The sequence below is a fragment of the Leptonychotes weddellii genome, chromosome 10 (assembly GCF_054177405.1).
Source record: "Leptonychotes weddellii isolate Sample4059 chromosome 10, ASM5417740v2, whole genome shotgun sequence".
NCBI lineage: Eukaryota > Metazoa > Chordata > Mammalia > Carnivora > Phocidae > Leptonychotes > Leptonychotes weddellii.
In genome coordinates this window covers 75,932,461-75,951,935 of record NC_138378.1, presented here as the reverse complement: position 1 = coordinate 75,951,935, position 19,475 = coordinate 75,932,461, and the positions used below count along the sequence as shown (strand labels likewise).

Sequence of the window (19,475 nt, the reverse complement as noted above, 5' to 3'; positions counted from 1 at the left end):
AAAAAAAAAAAAAAAAAGCCGGTACAATTCCAAGCAATGATTCAAGATTTTATTCATTCTTGAGGAAAAGATAGTCTGAATCTCAGTATCACCTCTGTACGTAAATGGATCAGAGGAGATAACTTCATTTGCCACAGATGAGCATTCAGCATTAAATTAGAGATTGCCAGTGTTCAGTTCCTTGTCAGCAGGACTTTGGAGACATATTGTGAGAAGTGGTTTGATTTTGGGAATATTTTGAAAATAGAGCAAAAGGAATTACCTATAGACTGGATGTGGGGTGTGAGAATGAAGTCAATAATAAGTAGGTTTGCTTACAAGTGTGTAGTATCAGTCATCTAAAATGTTAGTTTGTTGGGTGGGGGGCTGGCTGGCTCAGTCAGTAGAACATGTGGACTCTTGATCTCCAGGTTGTAAGCTCAAGCCCCACTTTGGGTGTAAAGATTACTTAAAAATAAAATAAAAAGGTTATTGCAAAATATAAGTAAAAATGAGAACAGTCTTGAGAACATGGATGTCTTAGGATGTCGGGGCATAACATTACATACATTTGTTCAGGCTGGTTTATGTATATGGTCTGATCTCCAAGTGAAGGAGGTACCAGCTAATGAAATATGGCGGTTTCAGCTATCAGAAAAGTGACAGTTGTTACTAACAGTAAGGTTATGATGCTGGTGTACCGTTTGCTGTTGTACATAATTTCATAATTAGTAAAAGACATAGACATTTACCCCTGAATTAGAGTAATTATTTATAGAATATTTAAAATGTTTGAGGCAGGGCTCTCAACACTAGATATATAGTATGAGTAAAAATGAAAATCTACCCCCCCCTTTTTTAAGAGTTTATTTAAGTAATCTCTACACCCCACCTGGGTCTCGAACTCACGACCCCACGATCAAGAGTCGCATGCTCCTCTGACTAAGCCAACCAGGCGCCCCACTGAAAATCTCTACCCTTAAGGAATTTGTCATTAGATAAAATCCTGTTTATGCTTTTCACTCATTTTCACAGAAGCTTCATATCAAATTCTGCATTTTTATACAATGACTGCAGCTCAAAACTCAATACAGCATTCTGCTTTGTAAATCTTTACTGTCAAATTTTCTAGAGCTATGCTAATAAAAATGAATATTTTAAATGTTTTGGATTCCAATTTGGTAACTATTTGAACTTATCACCTTCAAAAAAATGTATTAAATTGATGTGAAATCCTATCCCTGGCAGAACTATCAAGTGTTAACTGGTAGCATTGGTGACTTTTACATTGAATCTTCCCAGGTAGCTTTTTATTTTGAAAAATTAAAAACCAGAAAAGTAACAAAATACTGTGTTGTGGACTTAGGTACCCTTTGTGTGCTAATACAAGTTGTGTGCTAATAACCAATTGCTAATAGCCGAATTTGCCTCATTTAGGTATATTCTTTTGATGAACCATTTGAAAAGATGTGACACTTCAGGCCTAAGTACTTTACCATATATTTCCTAAGATCAAGACCATTTTCTCTCTCTCTTTTTTTTAAGATTTTATTTATTTGACAGAGAGATAGAACGAGTAGGCTGAGCGGCAGGCAGAGGGAGAGGGAGAAGCAGGCTCTCCGCTGAGCAGGGAGCCCTATCCGGGGCTCTATCCCAGGGCCCTGGGATCATGATCTGAGCCGAAGGCAGCCGCTTTAACCGACTGAGCCACCCAGGTGCCCCAAGACCATTCTCTTACATAACCACAATAAAATTGTGGTATTAAGGAGACTACATTGATACAATATGGTTAGCTAATGTACAGTCTGTATTCATATTTATCCAGTTACCCAAGGAAGACATTTTATAGTCCATGGAAGTCTATTTGTTTCAACAGTTAATTCTCTTGTACTCCTCTCTTTACTTTGCAGTTCTGCACAAGATTGGTACATAATCTCAGTGGTGATATAAATACCAACATGGGATACTTTAATCCGTGCTGTTAACAAGAAGTCCATGGAACAGCAAAAAAGGGATATTTTAATTTTTTTTTTAAAGCGTTTTGAAAAGTTTAAACTTGCATAAATGTAAGAAAATTACATTTTTGTTTAGTGGTCCAATATACATGACAGGGAACCTTGGCTTGCTTCTGCTCCAGTATCAGTTTTTTTATCAGTTGGGATTTTTTTTTTTTTTTTTTTTTTAGATTTTATTTATTTGACCAGAGAGAGACACAGCGAGAGAGAGAATACAAGCAGGGGGAGTGGGAGAGGGAGAAGCAGGCTCCCCACCAAGCAGGGAGTCGGATGCGGGACTGGATCCCAGGACCCTGGTATCATGACCTGAGCCGAAGGCAGATGCTTAAAGACTGAGCCACCAGGCGCCCCGGTTGGCATTTCTTTTAATGCAAGGAACAAAAAAATTTAAGCATAAAAGCTATTTATAAAAAGATATTGGACACTCCCACATTTGCAGGAAGGTTATGGAACCTGGCTTAGAAAATGTTCAGGAAAATGAGACAGCTGTCAGGCCCACAGTCCTTATCAAGCCACAGACTATCCCAGAAAGGGTATTACTACCACATCCACTGAGGACCAGATACCACCACAGCTTCCACTTTCACTGGACATGGGACTCCACTGCTCTTTGCCACAAAACTGTATTTTCTTCAGTCTCTTGCTCCTTTAAGCCCTCTCTTTGTCTTCTATGTTCAGGTCCGGTTTCTCTAATCAGCCTAACCTAGATCACATGTAAGGGAGACTACAAAACCATATCAAGCCTTTTCAGCTTCTGTAGAGAAGTGAGCCTCTGCCATAGAGTGAGGATTTCTCTAAAAATAAGATGTTTGGCAGCACCCCCCCAAAAAATCCACTACACCTGTAACAAATCTGTGCTGTTAATAGGAAATCCTTTAGCTTCAAAAATAGAATGTAACAAAGTATGGAACAGCTAAAGAAACATATATACATAAAGATGAGAATTAACTTTGTATAGTGCATTCTACAAACTGTAAGAAACTTGTTTATTTTTCCATTGAAAGTATGGTGAGGGGGCGCCTGGGTGGCTCAGTCATTAAGCCTCTGCCTTTGGCTTAGGTCATGATCCCAGGGTCCTGGGATTGAGCCCTGCATTGGGCTCCCTGCTCAGCAGGAAACCTGCTTCTCCCTCTCCCACTCCCCCTGCTTGTGTTCCCTCTCTCGCTGTATCTCTGTCAAATAAATAAATAAAAATCTTTAAAAAAGAAAGTATGATGAGTATAAAAAGAATCTGCAGTTTTCAAATTTGGGCTCTCCGTTTCAGATTAATATTTATTTAGCAGATAGATTTGGAAAGTAGTAACATAAAGTTGCTTCTAAAAATGTGACATAGGTATTAATGATTAACTTACTGGTAAAAAGCAAAATTCTAATGGATTGCTTTTATTTGCATGAGGAGGGAAAAGAGATTTTGTCATTTGATTTCTTTGATATAAAAATGTTCTATGTATTACTTGTAGTTTATTGTAATGGTGTTGAAGGTTGAGAGCAAGTTGTTTGTGAAACTTCCCCTGAAGAGCTTTTCTCTAAACAGGTATATGTAGAGTTAATTTATAGAGGCTCCTGGAGCTTACAGTATACATAACAGGTCACATTAAATAAATAATTGTAAAGTAATACAAATCCTAGTGCTTTTTAATGTAGCTTTTTTAAATTACATATCTTCAAGTAGGTAATATCACTCAAAATATTTCTCAGAAAATTAGACAATTTTGCGAAGAGTAAAAGAATTTCCATTCCCTAAATACTGACCACTTGTCACTAGATTATCTAGCTTTAGTGAAGTAGATGTTAGAAAGAGCCATTTTTTGAGGTGCCTGGGTGGCTCAGTCGTTAAGCGTCTGCCTTTGGCTCAGGTCATGATCCCAGGATCCTGGGATCAAGTCCCACATCGGGCTTCTTGTTCAGCCAGGAGCCTGCTTCTCCCTCTGCCTGCTGCTCTACCTGCTTGTGCTCTCTCTCTCTCAAATAAAATCTTAATTAAAAAAAAAAGCCATTTTTTTCATTTAGACATATGTAATTCTGAGATTTTCTTATAGGTCTAAGAGTCAGGTGAAAATAGACATGGAAGAGTTGCAGAGATAGTACAGAGTTCTCATATAACCTTCACTCAGGTTCCCTTAATGTTGACATCTTACATAACCATGGTATACTTATCAAAAGTAAGAAATTGGGCGCCTGGGTGGCTCAGTTGGTTAGGCAACTGCCTTCGGCTCAGGTCATGATCCTGGAGTCCCGGGGTCGAGCCCTGCATCGGGCTCCCTGTTCAGGGGGGAGTCTGCTTCTCCCTCTGACCCTCCCCCCTCTCATGTGTTCTCTCTCTCTCTCAAATAAATAAATAAAAATCTTAAAAAAAAAAAAAAAAGTAAGAAATTGACATTGTACGATACTATTAACTACAAGGTTTATTCCAGTTTCCCCAGTTTTTCTGCTGATGTCCTTTTTCTATCCTGGGATCCAATCCAAGATACTACATTGCATTTCGTTGTCTTATCTCTTTACTCTCCTTTAATATGTGAGGGAATGCCTTTCATGACTGTGGCACTCTCTTGAGAGGGTAGTGTTTCTTCACTGTACAGTGACTTTTTTTTCTTCTTCAACACTGTTAATTAGAATTGAGTCACTAAGACTAACCTACACTCAAGAAAATGTAAATTAAGTTTCACTTCATAGAGGGAGGTTTGGACATATGTTAAAAAAACCAATTCATTGGTTAAAACCAATCATTAAATATTTTAGTGGAAGTACTCTGAGGCTCTGCACATATCCTATTTCTCGTTAAAATTTGCACCAACTAAAAGATCCACGGGTGGATCTCACCAGTAGAAGTTCTTATTGTGCTGGCTTAAAGGTGATTTCATTCCTTCTACATTTATTAATTAGAGTTCTCCAAGAAAAAGTTAACTCCTCTCCCCAAATCTAGGTTATAGTCAAGGATTAGTCATTGCATTTGGTTGTCGGTGTCTTTCAGATTTCTTTTAATCAAGAACAATCCTCTCTTGGGGTGCCTGGGTGGCTCAGTCGTTGGGTGTCTGCCTTCAGCTCAGGTCATGATCCCAGGGTCCTGGGATCGAGCCCCGCATTGGGCTCCCTGCTCCATGGGGAGCCTGCTTCTCCAACTCCCACTGCTTGTGTTCCCTCTCGCTGTGTCTCTGTCAAATAAATAAATAAAATCTTTAAAAAAAAAAACCAGTCCTCTCTTTTTAAAAATTTTTAGGGGGCGCCTGGGTGGCTTAGTCATTAAGCGTCTGCCTTCGGCTCAGGTCATTATCCCAGGGTCCTGGGATCGAGCCCTGCATTTGGCTCCCTGCTCCGCGGGAAGCCTGCTTCTCCCTCTCCTGCTCCCCCTGCTTGTGTTCCCTCTCTTGCTGTGTCTCTCTCTGTCAAATAAATAAAATCTTTAAAAAAATAAAAATTTTTAGGACAATTTTAATTTTTTTTTTTAAGATTTTATTTATTTGCGAGAGAGAGAATGAGAGACAGCATGAGAGGGAGGAGGGCCAGAGCGAGAAGCAGACTCCCTGCTGAGCAGGGAGCCCGATGCAGGACTCCAGGATCATGACCTGAGCTGAAGGCAGTTGCTTAACCAACTGAGCCACCCAGGCGCCCTAAGACAATTTTTTTAAGAGATCAAGTTGTCTTACATAATATTCCACATCTGAATTTGTATAATTGTTTTTTTTTTTTTTTAAGATTTTATTTATTTATTTGACAGAGACACAGCAAGAGAGGGAACACAAGCAGGGGGAGTGAGAGAAGGAGAAGCAGGCTTCCTGTTGAGCAGAGAGCCCAATGCAGGGCTCGATCCCAGGACCCTGGGATCATGACCTGAGCTGAAGGCAGTTGCCTAACGACTGAGCCACCTACGTGCCCCTGTATAATTGTTTTATATACCCGATATTCTATAAACTTTTTTTTAAGATTTTATTTATTAGAGAGGGAGAAGCAGGCTCCCCACTGAGCAAGGAGCCCGATGTGGGACTCGATCCCAAGATCCTGGGATCAATACCTGAGCTGAAGGCAGACACTTAACCAGCTAAACCACTCAGGCATCCCCCAATATTCTATAAACTTAGGTTTAAATTTAAGCTTGATTAGATTCAAGTTAGACCTTTTTTATTTGAATAGTTCATAGGTGATGTTGTATAATCTATATTGTACACGCAAATGTCCATCCATAAAATGATTTAAAGTTTGATCACTTGCTCACAGAGGAGAAACAGCCAAAGCTTTCTCTTTTAAGGTAGAATTTTCTCTTTGCGGTGTTCAGTAGTCTGTGTAATAACTTTGGCACCTTGCAAATAACCATGTTCACACCAATGATTCTTGCCTGAATTAATCATTTCAGTAGGGCTTATGCATTGTTTACTAATTTAATTCTCTCTACACTTATTGACTAGCATTTATCTGTAAGTTCCCTCATTAGAGTTATTAGTTTATACTACACTGGGGACTCCTGGGTGACTCAGTGGGTTAAGTGTCTGCCTTTGGCTCCAGTCATGATCCCAGGGTCCTGGGATTGAGTCCCGCATCAGGCTCCCTGCTCAGCAGGGAGTCTGCTGCTCCCTCTGACCCTGCTCCTCTGCTCACTCTCTCTCTCTCTCTGACAAATAAAATCTCTAAAAAAACAAAAAAACTTATGCTATCCCTTAAAAAAAAAAAAAAATTATACTGCACCGGAGTTTCTACTCAAAGCAAGATAAATGCTTAATTCTTTCCCTTTAATTACAGATACTCAGAATAAGGACATGATGTAATAATAGCCTCCAATACTAGAAAAATTGTTGGGTATTTAGATGTTGCAGTTGATTTTTGAGTATCATTACTCTACCAGATCTTTAAATTACTCTACCATGATCTACGTATCATTACTCTACCTATTCATTGTTCTTAAGACTCATCCCTTCTCCCTTTGCCATTTTAACCTGTTCCAGTGCCTTCATAGTAAGCACTCAGTATATGTCTCTTGAATGGGTAAGTGGAAGGGAGGAATTGGATCCATACTTTCAGGCGTGTGTGGATGTTTATTTTTCTGGGGAGAAAGTCTACCTCTACTATTCCCCCCGTTTGTGCTCTCTCCCTCTCTGTCAAATAAATAAATAAAATCTTAATATATATATGTGTGTGTGTGTATATATGTATATATACATATATATATATATATATAGTGTAAACCAAAGTATACCTAAATTGGATAGTGTAAGGGGAATTGTGTGGATTAAAAATTGAGGAAATTTTAGTGTTCTCAGTAATACTGTAGAAGTAGAAATAATTGCAAAGCTTCCTAGGATTGATTGTACAAAATGTTCTATACATCTAATGATTTCATTTGAGATTTTTAAAAAACTTTTTAAAGATTTTATTTTTGTGAGAGAGCGAGAGAGAGCACATGCATGGGGGGGGGGGCAGGATGGGCAGAGGGAGAAGCAGACTCCCCGCTGAGCACGGAGCCTGACGTAGGGCTCCATCCCAGGACCCTGGGATCATGACCTGAGTCAAAGGCAGACGCTTAACTAACTGAACCACCCAGGCACCCTCATTTGAGATTTTTTTAAAGCATATCTTCCTAAGGTGAGCCTGCAGACTTAGAAACATCAGGTTTAATTTGCAAAACCTTGACTAAACACACACACACAAGATTCCCCTTTACTAGTGATGTCAATGTAATTACAAGTAGCGTGTCATACATCTGCTTTGAAAGAAATTTTGAAGTTTTGGCAAACTTTTAGAATCTGTTCCCGGTGGTGTGTAGTTTAAGGCAGAGATTTGCCTGTTACCAAAATTTCTTTTTCAGTAAGCAGCTTTAGAAACTGATGCAAAAGAAGCAAATTTAAAATGGTAAGTTGTTTTTCTTTGTGTTTCAGATATGTCGGCAACCTTTCCAGAGATGTGACAGAAGCTCTAATTCTCCAGCTCTTTAGCCAGATTGGACCTTGTAAAAACTGCAAAATGATTATGGATGTAAGGGTATTTTACTTAGTTAACTTTCTTCTTTTTTAATAGATTAGTTAAATCCATTACTTCCAGGAGCTCCCTCTATTTTTTTAAAGAATAGTTTTTTTAAGTATGCTCTGTGCTCAGCATGGGGTTCAAACTCATGATCCCGAGGTCAAGGGTTGCATGCTCTACCAACTGAACCAGCCAGGGGTCCCTCTTCCAGAAACTCTTAAATTAGTTTATACAGGGGTGCCTAAATGACTCAGTAGGAACAGCATGGGACTTTTGATCTTGGGGTCATGAGTTCGAGTCCCACGTTGGGTGAAGAGATTACTAAAAAAAAAAATTAAACTTAAAAACTGCAGGATCATTCATTTAAAAAAAAAGTAGTTTAGGGGGCACCTGGGTGGCTCAGACGTCGAGCGTCTGTCTTCGGCTCGGGTCATGATCATGGGGTCCTGGGATCGAGCCCCACATCGGGCTCCCTGCTCGGCGGGAAGCCTGCTTCTCCCTCTCCCACTCCCTCTGCTTGTGTTCCTGCTCTCGCTGTCTGTCTCTCTCTGGAGTAAATAAATAAAATCTTTAAAAAAAAAAAAAAGTGTACAGTCTAAATTCCTAGTAATTTTAGTGAATTTAAGTCAATCTTAGCCACTGAGTTTAACTTACTTTACTAATAAATAAAAGAGGAAGAGAAGAGAACTAATTATTTTTAGAGCAAATAAGAACTATATGTAGGCTCTTGTTTTAAGGTGCATTGAGGTATCAGAATTGTTTTATATGTGCTATCAGTTGATTGGCTAAGTTACTACAATTACATTAGGAAATTGGGTTAAAAATAATATACTGTGAAAGTGTTTGTGTGTGTTGAAAGCGTTTTTAACTTTTAAATGTTATGATTCAAGCTTTTCTTGCATTGTGGCAATTCCCATTCATCTGTAATTGCTGTTAACCCTGAATCATAGCATATATAAAAAGACAAGTCTAAATTCCAGTCTATTCATACTGTTGGACTGATGTTCTTAGTTACGAATTTTATACTCTCTGGAATATAAAGGCTGGTAGTGTGAATGCTTAGATCTTTTTATCAAAGAAGTGCAGTCTTTTCTGCACTCTTTAGAAATTAAGTAAAATTAAGACTTTTTCATTTGATTATGCTGAAGTGTAAGTTACTTTGTGTAACATTAATGCCTGCCAACACTCACCTTTGTAATAGAATTACCATTAAGTGTAGCATTAGTTTGAATTATGCAGTTTTTTTAACACTTTTATATTCTTTAATTTTTTTTTAAGATTTTTAAAAATTTATTTAATTTATAGAGCAAGTGTGAGAGAGAGGGAGAGAGCGCAGAGCCCACCATGGGGTTGATCCCAGGACACCAAGATCATGACATGAGTAGGTTGCTTAACCGACTAAGCCACCCAGGTGCCCCTCTTTAATGTTTTTAAAATAAAATGATTGTCTCAATATTATAAATTTTGTGGTTGCCTCCTTACTCTGACATTCTTAAAAATCATTGCCAGTGACTTCTTTAAACGATTAATTGTCCTTGAAACAAAATAGTAATTTCTTTATTCTAGTGTCATTGTAGTCTTTTGAATTAGTTTCCTATTTTAACAATTCTGCTTAGGAGTTTATGGAAAGAATTAAAAGATGGACTCAGGGGCGCCTAGGTGGCTCAGTCGTTAAGCGTCTGTCTTCGGCTCAGGTCATGATCCCAGGGTCCTGGGATTGAGCCCCGCATCAGGCTCTCTGCTCCATGCAAAGCCTGCTTCTCCCTCTCCCACTCCCCCCACTTGTGTTCCATCTCTTGCTGTGTGTCTTTCTCTGTCCAATAAATAAATAAAATCTTAAAAAAAATTAAAAAAATGGACTCAAAGTCATTTTGTATTTTGCAGATAGGTGTAAAATATGGGGTGTTTTTTCTGCTGCTTTAATTTACAATAAAGCATCCAAGCTGCACTTACCAGACCTCAACTACTTGGAACACCAGAAAAGAGGAGAATTTTTAAAAGACTATAGGCAAGGGGCGCCTGGGTGGCTCAGTTGGTTAAGCAACTGCCTTCGGCTCAGGTCATGATCCTGGAGTCCTGGGATCGAGTCCCGCATCGGGCTCCCTGCTTGGGAGGGAGTCTGCTTCTCCCTCTCCCACTCCCCGTTTGTGTTCCCTCTCTCGCTGTGTCTTTCTCTGTCAAATAAATAAATAAAATCTTTAAAAAAAAAAAAAAAAGACTATAGGCAAGGGCGCCTGAGTGGCTCAGTTGGTTAAGCAACTGCCTTCGGCTCAGGTCATGATCCTGGAGTCCCGGGATCGAGTCCTGCTCGTCGGGGAGTCTGCTTCTCCCTCTGACCCTCCCGACCCTCCCCCCTCTCATGCTCTCTCTCTGTCTCTCTCTCTCAAATAAATAAATAAAATCTTTAAAAAAAAAAAAAAAAGACTATAGGCAAAAAATTGATGTCTGAAAGGCCATATTCTAAAACCTATTCTAAAAACTTTGTTTACCAGAAAACCTCTTCAGTTTTCAGAGCCTGAAATAGGTTTAAGAAAGTTGGCTGGAACAAACAATGAATCATGGAACACTTCATCTAAAACTAATGATGTAATGTATGGGGATTAACATAAGAATAAAAAATTAAAAAAAAAAAAAGAAAGTTGGCTGGTATTTTCAGCTACTTAGCAAGTTAGAAGCAACAAGGATATGTGTACATTTATAGTAGTAAAAGGTAACATTTAACAGGGAAGGGAGAGGAAAGATCATTAAAAGCCAGTACTGTGACTTGAGAGCATAAGAGTCTAGGAAAACTTAATTAACATCCGTAGCATAAAGAAATGATTATATGATGAGGAATGTGTGTGTAGTTTCTATATGCATCCATCCATAATTAGGATACTTAATCATTAATACAAGATTAAATTATATGTAGTATTATAGTATAACTTGTTGATAGTATTCTTTAAAAACTGCATTTTTTTTTAAGTGTTTACTTCCTTATCTAAAGATTTACTTGTGGAATGGACCCCTTCATTTTCCTTGGCCTGATATTTGAGATATATAAAACTTCACATAATTTTAAGATAATGGGAGTATACAACTTAAATTTGGCTTTTGTGTTTCTTCAACAGACAGCTGGAAATGATCCATACTGTTTTGTGGAATTTTATGAGCATCGTCATGCAGCTGCAGCACTAGCTGCTATGAATGGGCGGAAGATAATGGGTAAGGTAAGCTGTCATATTTAAAGAAGGTGACTTGAAATTTTTAAGTTGTATACAATTTTGTTTACTATTTATTTATTTATTTATTGAGCGAGCGCACAAGCGGGGGTGGCGGGGATGGCAGAGGGAGAGAATCCCAAGCAGGCTCCACGCTCAGTGCAGAGCCCAACATGATCTCACAACCCTGAGATCATGACCTGAGCCAAAATCAAGAATCGGACACTTAACCAACTGAGCCACCCAGACGCTTCCAATTTGATTACCTTTCAGAAGCATTATATCACTTTATAGCAGGTCACATTTAATATTTAAAAGATGGAATAAAGCTTTTTAGAGGGCATGTTTATGTTGGTATTCTTCAGGATGCCTCACACATGGTAAATACTAAAATATTTGTTGAATTACTCAAGCTTGGATGAAACCTCTAGAACTTGGGATACTAATGGGGAAGAATAAAAAGAAAAATGATTTTTACTTTAGATAAGAAAGGTTAGTTGAATGTTAACACAGAAGTATGATTAGGATTTGCCAACATTTGAGAAAGTGTAGGTTAACCTAAAGAAAAAAAAAGAAACCTTTAAAAAAAAAAAAATGTAGATTACAAGGTAAGTATTGAAACTTTGACCAGAACTGTTATCCTCTTGAATGTTTCATCTCCAACATATGCCTTCCTGTGTGTTTATAGATGCAAATCTTGTAATATCTGATTTTGACCTTTATTTTTATGGAGTATAAATGTAGAAACATTTTTTTAGGAAGTCAAAGTGAATTGGGCAACAACCCCCAGCAGTCAAAAGAAAGATACAAGCAGTAAGTATATTTTATACTCTTTGAACATTTGTTTTTATTGTACACAGTAGTTTTATTGTAAAGCATATAAACATCATACATGTTTGCAGTAATGTTTTGATCGTTATCCTAAGATATGATTGAATGTGTTTGTGTTAATAAATTTAAGAACAAATCTAATCTTTGTCATCAGGTAGTACCGTTGTCAGCACACAGCGTTCACAAGGTAATTGTATCTTCTTAAACATAAAATGAAATCTCTTGAAAGGGTATTCACTAACCACTTGAAGTTTTTTTGTTTGATATTGGGGGGAGGGGGGAGGGAGGGGGTCGTATTTCTGTTTGTCTCTCTGGCAATATTTTTCCCCCTTCTTCCCAGTGTTGACCAAATGTGGCTTGTCCACTACTTTGGTGCTATTTCAAGCTCTCTGACCCCCATGGTAGCAGCTGATGCCTTTGAAATACTTTCACCAACTAAAGGGCAAGATACCCTGCTTCCTTGAGGTCACGATCTGTGCTTCAAACCAGATCTTCTGATTGCTTGAGTTGCTCCTGAAACTCTGTTTCCCAAATGGCAACCCAATATGTTGCTTAAGGCCTGCCAAATGGGGGTAACTTTTCTTTCCAAATATACTTTGTCAAAGTTGATGTATGTGTTCCTTTTAAAGTGTTGATCCAACTATTTTGTATTTTTAAAGTGTTTCTTTTTTTGAACGTTGTCTTTTTTAAAAAAAACTTCAGATATGGGATCGTTATTTCTCTCCAATGCTTTTTTAATGGCTCTGATATAAAGTGAAGGGATTACTGTTTTCATTCTGTTGCCTTCAGTCTTAGTTCACTTGCACATGGATTCACATAAACTGAATGGTGTAATGTCTGGGCAACCAAAACTGTTGGCTTTTGAGAAAACTGTCAAATACTTTAACATCAAACTGTTGCAATGCAAGGTATTTCTTTGATTGTTCTTCAAAAAATATGGTTAAACCAAGTATATCATGTAGCTAGCTTCAGTCAGTTGTAATAACTGAGGCAAATCTAGTCTACATAACTCACAGTACCACTATTTTATTTTAATTTTAAAACCTTAATGTAGTGGTAAACTGGATAAATGTAAATAATCACTATTAAAATGGTAATTAAGTCATTAATTTTTTTTGCAAAGCTTGTTAAATATTATTTATTTTCTTAGGCCAGTATAATAATTGGCTGTAAGTAGAAATATAACTGTCAGTTTCCAGTTAGATATATCAGTCTTTAAGAGAGTCTTTCCTATATTATCACCTTCGTTCATTATGTGTAAAATTGATAAGATCTGTATAGATATAGGATAGTGTTTTACTTATACTTAATCCATAAATTAAGATTATTTTATTGAATAGATTTTAGTATATTTTAAATTCTAAAATTTTATTTTTCTTTTCAATCCCCCTTCCTTCCCCTTATAAGATCATTTCCATGTCTTTGTTGGTGATCTCAGTCCAGAAATTACAACTGAAGATATAAAAGCTGCTTTTGCACCATTTGGAAGAATATCGTAAGTAACAGAGGATAAATTTAAACTGATTTTAATTAGAAACAGGCTTATGTAGAAGTAATTTGAAAATCTGTTATGAATTTTAACCCTTCAATATAATTCATTATGTTGTTTAGAGACTATTTAAGCCATTAACAGCCAAAGATTGTTTTCCCATTGATAAATCTTTGGTCTTCAATTATTTTAAAATCCTTTTTCAGTTAGCATTAGCTCCTAAAAGACAAATTTGCTATTGTACATATTTCTTATGTAAGTGTCTTGCTTAGCTTGGTCATAATCTTTAGTAACCTTTTGCTGTGACTAAGGAATTTAGACCCTTGGGACACTTCTATGATACCATGCATTTTGTGTTAATATATTTTAACAAAAAGAAACCTTAACAATTCAACCTAAAAAGCACAGTTGTTAAATATTAATCCCCAGGTATCTACCCTTTTGTTGTTGTTGTTACTGTTAATAATAATGCCTTTTAGTATTTTGTGGAGCACTGTCTTGCTTGCATTTGTTATTAATCATATAGTTTAGGCCCTTTGTAAGTAGCTCGCTCAAGGTAGTGTTCATCAAAAGAATTTTAATATTTTGAAAAGCATGCCATAATAGAGTAAGAATAAGTTGATTATAGTATTTTCTTAGAAGTACTTGCTGAATTTAGAAAACAGAATTTTTGGGTTTCTGGTTGCTTTTTTATTGTTGTTCCAGCTAGAAGAGTAGTAAAAAGGAAACTTTAGCTTTGGTTTGGTTTGAGGAACAGAACAACAGCAGAGATGAGAAGGTGAGGAGACTGGAAAGTAAATGCCAATAGTATTGGTGGAATTTGGGGAGTTTTTATTTGAAGAGTTGTGGTTCATTGGTAGGAGGACAAAAATGAACAGTGACCAAGGAATGGCCCTAAGTAGAGGCTAACTTTAAAGGCAGTCAAAAGATTAGGGTTTATAAATGGACTCTCTTGTTGGGCAACATTTTTCTTTGTCTGTGAGAACAAATTAGGAAAATAAAGTTCTAGTTTCTTGATTGTTCCTTTTAATCTTAGGGTTTTGATGATGGTTAGCTTGCTTTCAAATACCTAGACAGGAAGGTGTTAACCTTTGGCCTCTCAAAAGCTCTATAAATCTCTGTGTACAGAATTTTGTGTTTGTTTTCATTTTGGTGTGGAGTATCTTTGTAAGTTTTATCCTATTTTCAGAGTAGTCACAGGACCATAAAAGGATTAAAGAAGGATAAAAGAACCCTGATCTAGATCTTTGCTGCTTCTTCCTTAGAGAATCCTTTCAGAAATAAGTAAGACTTAAATATATTTCAAGGCTAACATATCCTGAAACTTAACTTTAAGAAGAAAAAAATTTTCTAACATTTTAACAGATTCAATAGCTATTTTATTAAATGCTTTGATTTTGCTTGAAGTAGCTTTTCTGAAAACATGGGGATTTTAGTTTGGGATTAGATAAAGATTGTTTAACAATCAGTGAGTTTAAGTTAAATGATATTCCAATTTTAATAATGACTTTTTAATCATGGATCAGTAATTTCTTTTTGTTAAATATGTTGGTATCATAATTATAGCCTAGATTTTTCTTATGATCAACCATGATTATAGATGTATATATATATTTTTTGGTAAGGCCTTTATAATTTATGGATTATAATTTTCAGTGGAGGTAATGTATATAATGTCTAAGTTTTTGGCTACCCAAGGAGTTAGTGTTTCTAAATTTAAAAGAACGATTTTCAGTTGGTAGCATCATTTCCTGATTTTTTTGTTAAAGGAGATAAATTGATAAATATATATTGAAAGGTTCTCATGATAGCCAGATATTCTCTGTAAAAATCCTCCAACAGTACTTAATTTATAGATGGTGTGCAGTAAGTGGTGGCCTATTAAAATATTTAGTAGAAAAGATATAGTACTTTCCTGCCCTAATTTATACAGTTTATACTCTATTCCTTGAGTTTAGGGTAGTCTAACAAATTTTGGTGTAGAAGTGAATCAGCTACCAAATTAAATGCATGTGTACCATACCGATAATTTAATAAGTATTTTTTCGTATTGAGAAGTGACTTGCATTAGTTTTCCCTTTTCACTACCACCTCTTTGTCATTTTGACCCTAAACACTTAATAAATCACTCCTAAATTAATCGAAATATGCTTATGTATACTTTAATATAAAATTATATTTGCATGGCTTTCTGACTTGGGTTTTTGTTGTGAAAGTGCCTGTTTTGTTCATGTGTCCTGAGAGAACAAGCATTGTGACATACCTGGCTAACTTAAAAGCAGATTGCCTGTGAAGCACAATTTGAGTCCAATTTTTTGAGGTATGGAGTTTTAGCTATCATGGCTGGGTTTTTTTACTCAATCTCAAATAATAGGGCTCTGGTTATTTTGCAGAGTATCTCTGAAGAATGGACAGAATTGCCCTGGCTAACTACAAGCTACGGTTCACAGTGGATAAATGTTGGCGTGCTTTTTTACTTTCTGACTTTTTAAAATTTTGCTTTTATATCTTGTAGTTTCCAATCAATCTTATATGATCGCTATTTTAAAATTCAGTATAAAATCTTTTCTTATGTAGTTTAAAACTAAAGTGTGTGTCTAGTGTTTTTCTTCAATGATTTAGCATTTCTGAAAACATCAAGTTCTCAATTTACCCATAGTCCAAAAGGGGGGTGTCGATTGATCTGAGAAAACAAAATAATTAATTTAGGAAATATACAGCTTTTCATTCTTTTAGTTTCCAGTTTTCTATTTTAATTTTTTTAATGATTAGGTAGTATATGGTGTCAAATAGAAAATTATCAGTTGCATGGTTCAAGAAAGCCATTCATCTAATGTGCCTGTGAACCCTATAAATGGTTAAGTAATTTCATATGAATAGCTGCTTTTACCATGCTTAATATTTAAAAGTTTAAAAACTTTCTGAAATGGGAGGCAGTTTTTGTACAATATATACATATGTATTTAAGAAGTTACTGATTTGCATGTTTATTAAGCCTCATTTGCTAATACATGATAAATTTTATAGAATAAAAGGTGAATATGCATTAAAGGTTCATTTTAATGAAGATGAAACATAAAAATGAGTTGTGTGTGACATTCTCACTTGATATCCAGAGGAGACTTTGCAAACCTAAACTTCTGATTATTTCTGATTTCAGAGATGCCAGAGTGGTAAAAGACATGGCAACAGGAAAGTCTAAAGGATATGGCTTTGTCTCCTTTTTCAACAAATGGGTGAGCTCAATTCAAAAGTGCATGTGTGGTGCTTTAAGAGTAAAGACCAAAGATACTCATTTTGGGGCGCCTGGGTAGCTCAGTTGGTTAAGCCTTGCCTTCAGCTCAGGTCATGGTCTCAGGGTCCTGGGATCGAGTCCCTCATCAGGCTCCCTGCTCAGCAGGGAGTCTGCTTCTCCCTCTGACCCTCCCCCCTCTCATGTTCTCTCTATCTCATTCTCTCTCTCAAGTAAATCTTAAAAATAAAAAAATAATAAAAAAAATAAAGATACTCATTTTGTTTTAATAATTATCTTTCATCTGCCACTTGCTCATTTCACTGATAATTAACACCTTCACAAGAGGATACCTACAGAGATTACTAAAAAAATAAATAATCTTAAAAAAAATAAAAACAATAAAATGCTCCAATGGGTGGGGACTTTTTAGAAGTTATATACTAATGTATTTGAAAATGTCTTCTCATTTCTTTCATTTAACAATCATTTATTGAATACCAGTTTGCATGGACTTGAAATTTCTGTGTTTTGCGGAGAAAAGGAAGGATAGTACAGTTTGTCAAATGAGAGGTGAGAATAGGGTATATACAGAAGGAAAAGCTTCATCTTCAGTATGTCAGTGGGATGAAATCTTTGGCATATCCTCCATACAATGTAATCATGTACTGTTGTTTTAAAAAATAAATATATACCATAGAAATCTTTCCATAGCTAGTACTTATGGAACAATAAAAGGAGTCTATAAATACTGATTATAGAAATATTTCTGTGGTAAATTAATTGAAAAGGCTCATTTGTGTAAAAAAGGGAGTGTGTATTTTTTGGGTATGTGTGTTCCTCTCACAGGGATAAACAAAAAATTTGCTGTGGAGTTTCCTGTTTGGGAGGTGGAAGTGAGAGGCAAATGGGGGACAGAGTGGGAAGCCTCTCACAGTATTGTACTATTTGAAGTTTGAACCTTGTAAATGTATTATAAGTTCAAATAAATGATTTACCTCTTTTAGTGTGATAACTAAGGTTCAAAACAATTAAATGTCAGGGATGCCACACTTCAAAAATACAGGGGTGAAAGTGGGAGAATATATATATGCCTTGGAATATATACTAAGGTTTCGTTAACCTTAGATTTTAGTGTATTGCTTCTATGTTAGGACTGTCATTTGCCAAAGATAAGTTACAGAAACACTGCTGTACTTTCTGTGTAAGAATACCTTAGAGGGTAAAAAAAGAATGCCTTAAAAAATGAGCCATTAGGAGAGCCTGACTGGCTCAGGATTGGAGTTCAAGACCCATGTTAGGCATAGAGAAATTTTTTAAGGGAAAAAAAAGAAGTTTAAAGAAAATGAGCTATTAAAAGATTTTGATAGTATGGGGGCACCTGGGTGGCTCAGTCGTTGGGTATCTGCCTTAGGCTCGGGTCGTGATCCTGGGGTCCTGGGATTGAGCCCCACATCGGGCTTCTTGTTCGGCGGGGAGTCTGCTTCTCCCTCTCCTACTCCCCCTGCTTGTGTTCCCCCCGCCCCGTCAAATAAATAAATAAAATCTTTAAAGAAAAAAGTTTTTGATAGTATGAAATGTATTTTAGAAAGGTTTTCTTTAATAAACAAGGTATTTGAAATAGATACTGTATCCTTTCTTAATGGCTTTAGGTGAAGTTTATGACCATTGGTTATTGTGCCAGTTCCTTCTGACTTTTTTAAAAAATATATCTGTTTGCAGTTAACACCAAATATCATCAGACTTTTTTTTACTAGTTCCTGTGTCTGCTTACATTGGAACTGTCTGGTTATTCCTTATATGAACTCTTACTATTACTATCCAGATAATTGCTATAACAGCTTGCAACCATTTTGCCCAAAATTTATTTTCCAAATAAGAAATTTGCCTTAAAAATGTTTACATGGCTTGCAAGTTTGGGTAAGAGAATGTAGAGTGCACTGCAATTATATCTCAGCTGTTCACATAGTAACATGGTATCTTAGGATCTAATTGTTTATTTTGTTGTTGTTTGTTTATTTATTTGAGAGAGCGTGGATGGAGGGGAAGGGCAGAGAGAGAGGGAGAAGCAGACTCCCCGCTGAGCAAGGAGCCTGACTTGAGGCTCAATCCCAGGACCCTGAGATCATGACCTGAGCTGAAGTCAGACACTTGACTGACTGAGCCACCCAGGCGCCCTGGGATCTAATTGTTTAAATGTGTTGTACAGGGGCACCTCCCTAAACCATTCTCTTCCTAGTGCTAAGAATGGCCTTGTTAAAACATATATCAGATCATGATAATCTCTTAGTTAAAATCTTTTAGTTTTTTCCTCTGACACCCTTTTTAGCTCACTAGATTCCACTGAAACTAGTTGTCTTTAACATGGCCTTTTTTTTTTTTTTAAGATTTTATATATCACTTGAGAGAGCGAGAACACGCACAAGCAGGGTGAGGGGCAGAGGGAGAAGCAGGCTCCCCACTGAGCAGGGAGCCCGATACAGGGCTTGATCCCGGGACTCTGGGATTTTACCTGAGCTGAAGGCAGACCATTAACCGACTGAGCCACCCAGGTGCCCCAACATGCTTTTTTCAGATACATCCCAAACTCTTTGCTGCTGGAACACACTTCGCAATGCTTTTCTCTTCACAAGGGCTTTGTTCCCTGGAGTTTTGACTTGGCTAGCTCCTATTCCTCTCAGTGTCAGCATACATGATATATTTTAGAGAGACCTTCCTTAATCATGCTGTCTGAAGTAGATCCCAAAGCCCATATTCTGTAGGTCATCCTTTTGTGTTAT

The 19,475-nt window shown here is 36.8% G+C and overlaps 1 protein-coding gene across 19 annotated transcripts in view; it reads left to right on the top strand.

Annotated features, from left to right (window-relative positions):
* Positions 1 to 19,475, top strand: part of TIA1 (TIA1 cytotoxic granule associated RNA binding protein) — a 29,214-nt gene that overhangs the window by 2,583 nt on the left and 7,156 nt on the right. For 4 of the 19 annotated variants that reach the window (XR_004078141.2, XM_031036471.2, XM_031036474.2 and 1 more), the window contains 6 exons: positions 7,859 to 7,955; positions 11,054 to 11,152; positions 11,902 to 11,956; positions 12,129 to 12,161; positions 13,382 to 13,469; positions 16,624 to 16,699. Coding sequence is in view for 17 of the 19 variants with exons in the window: in XM_031036471.2 (XP_030892331.1) it covers positions 7,859 to 7,955; positions 11,054 to 11,152; positions 11,902 to 11,956; positions 12,129 to 12,161; positions 13,382 to 13,469; positions 16,624 to 16,699 (448 nt within the window). In the remaining 2 variants the exon portion in view is untranslated. The other 15 variants (XM_081833634.1, XM_081833636.1, XM_081833633.1 and 12 more) reach the window with 12 other exon arrangements.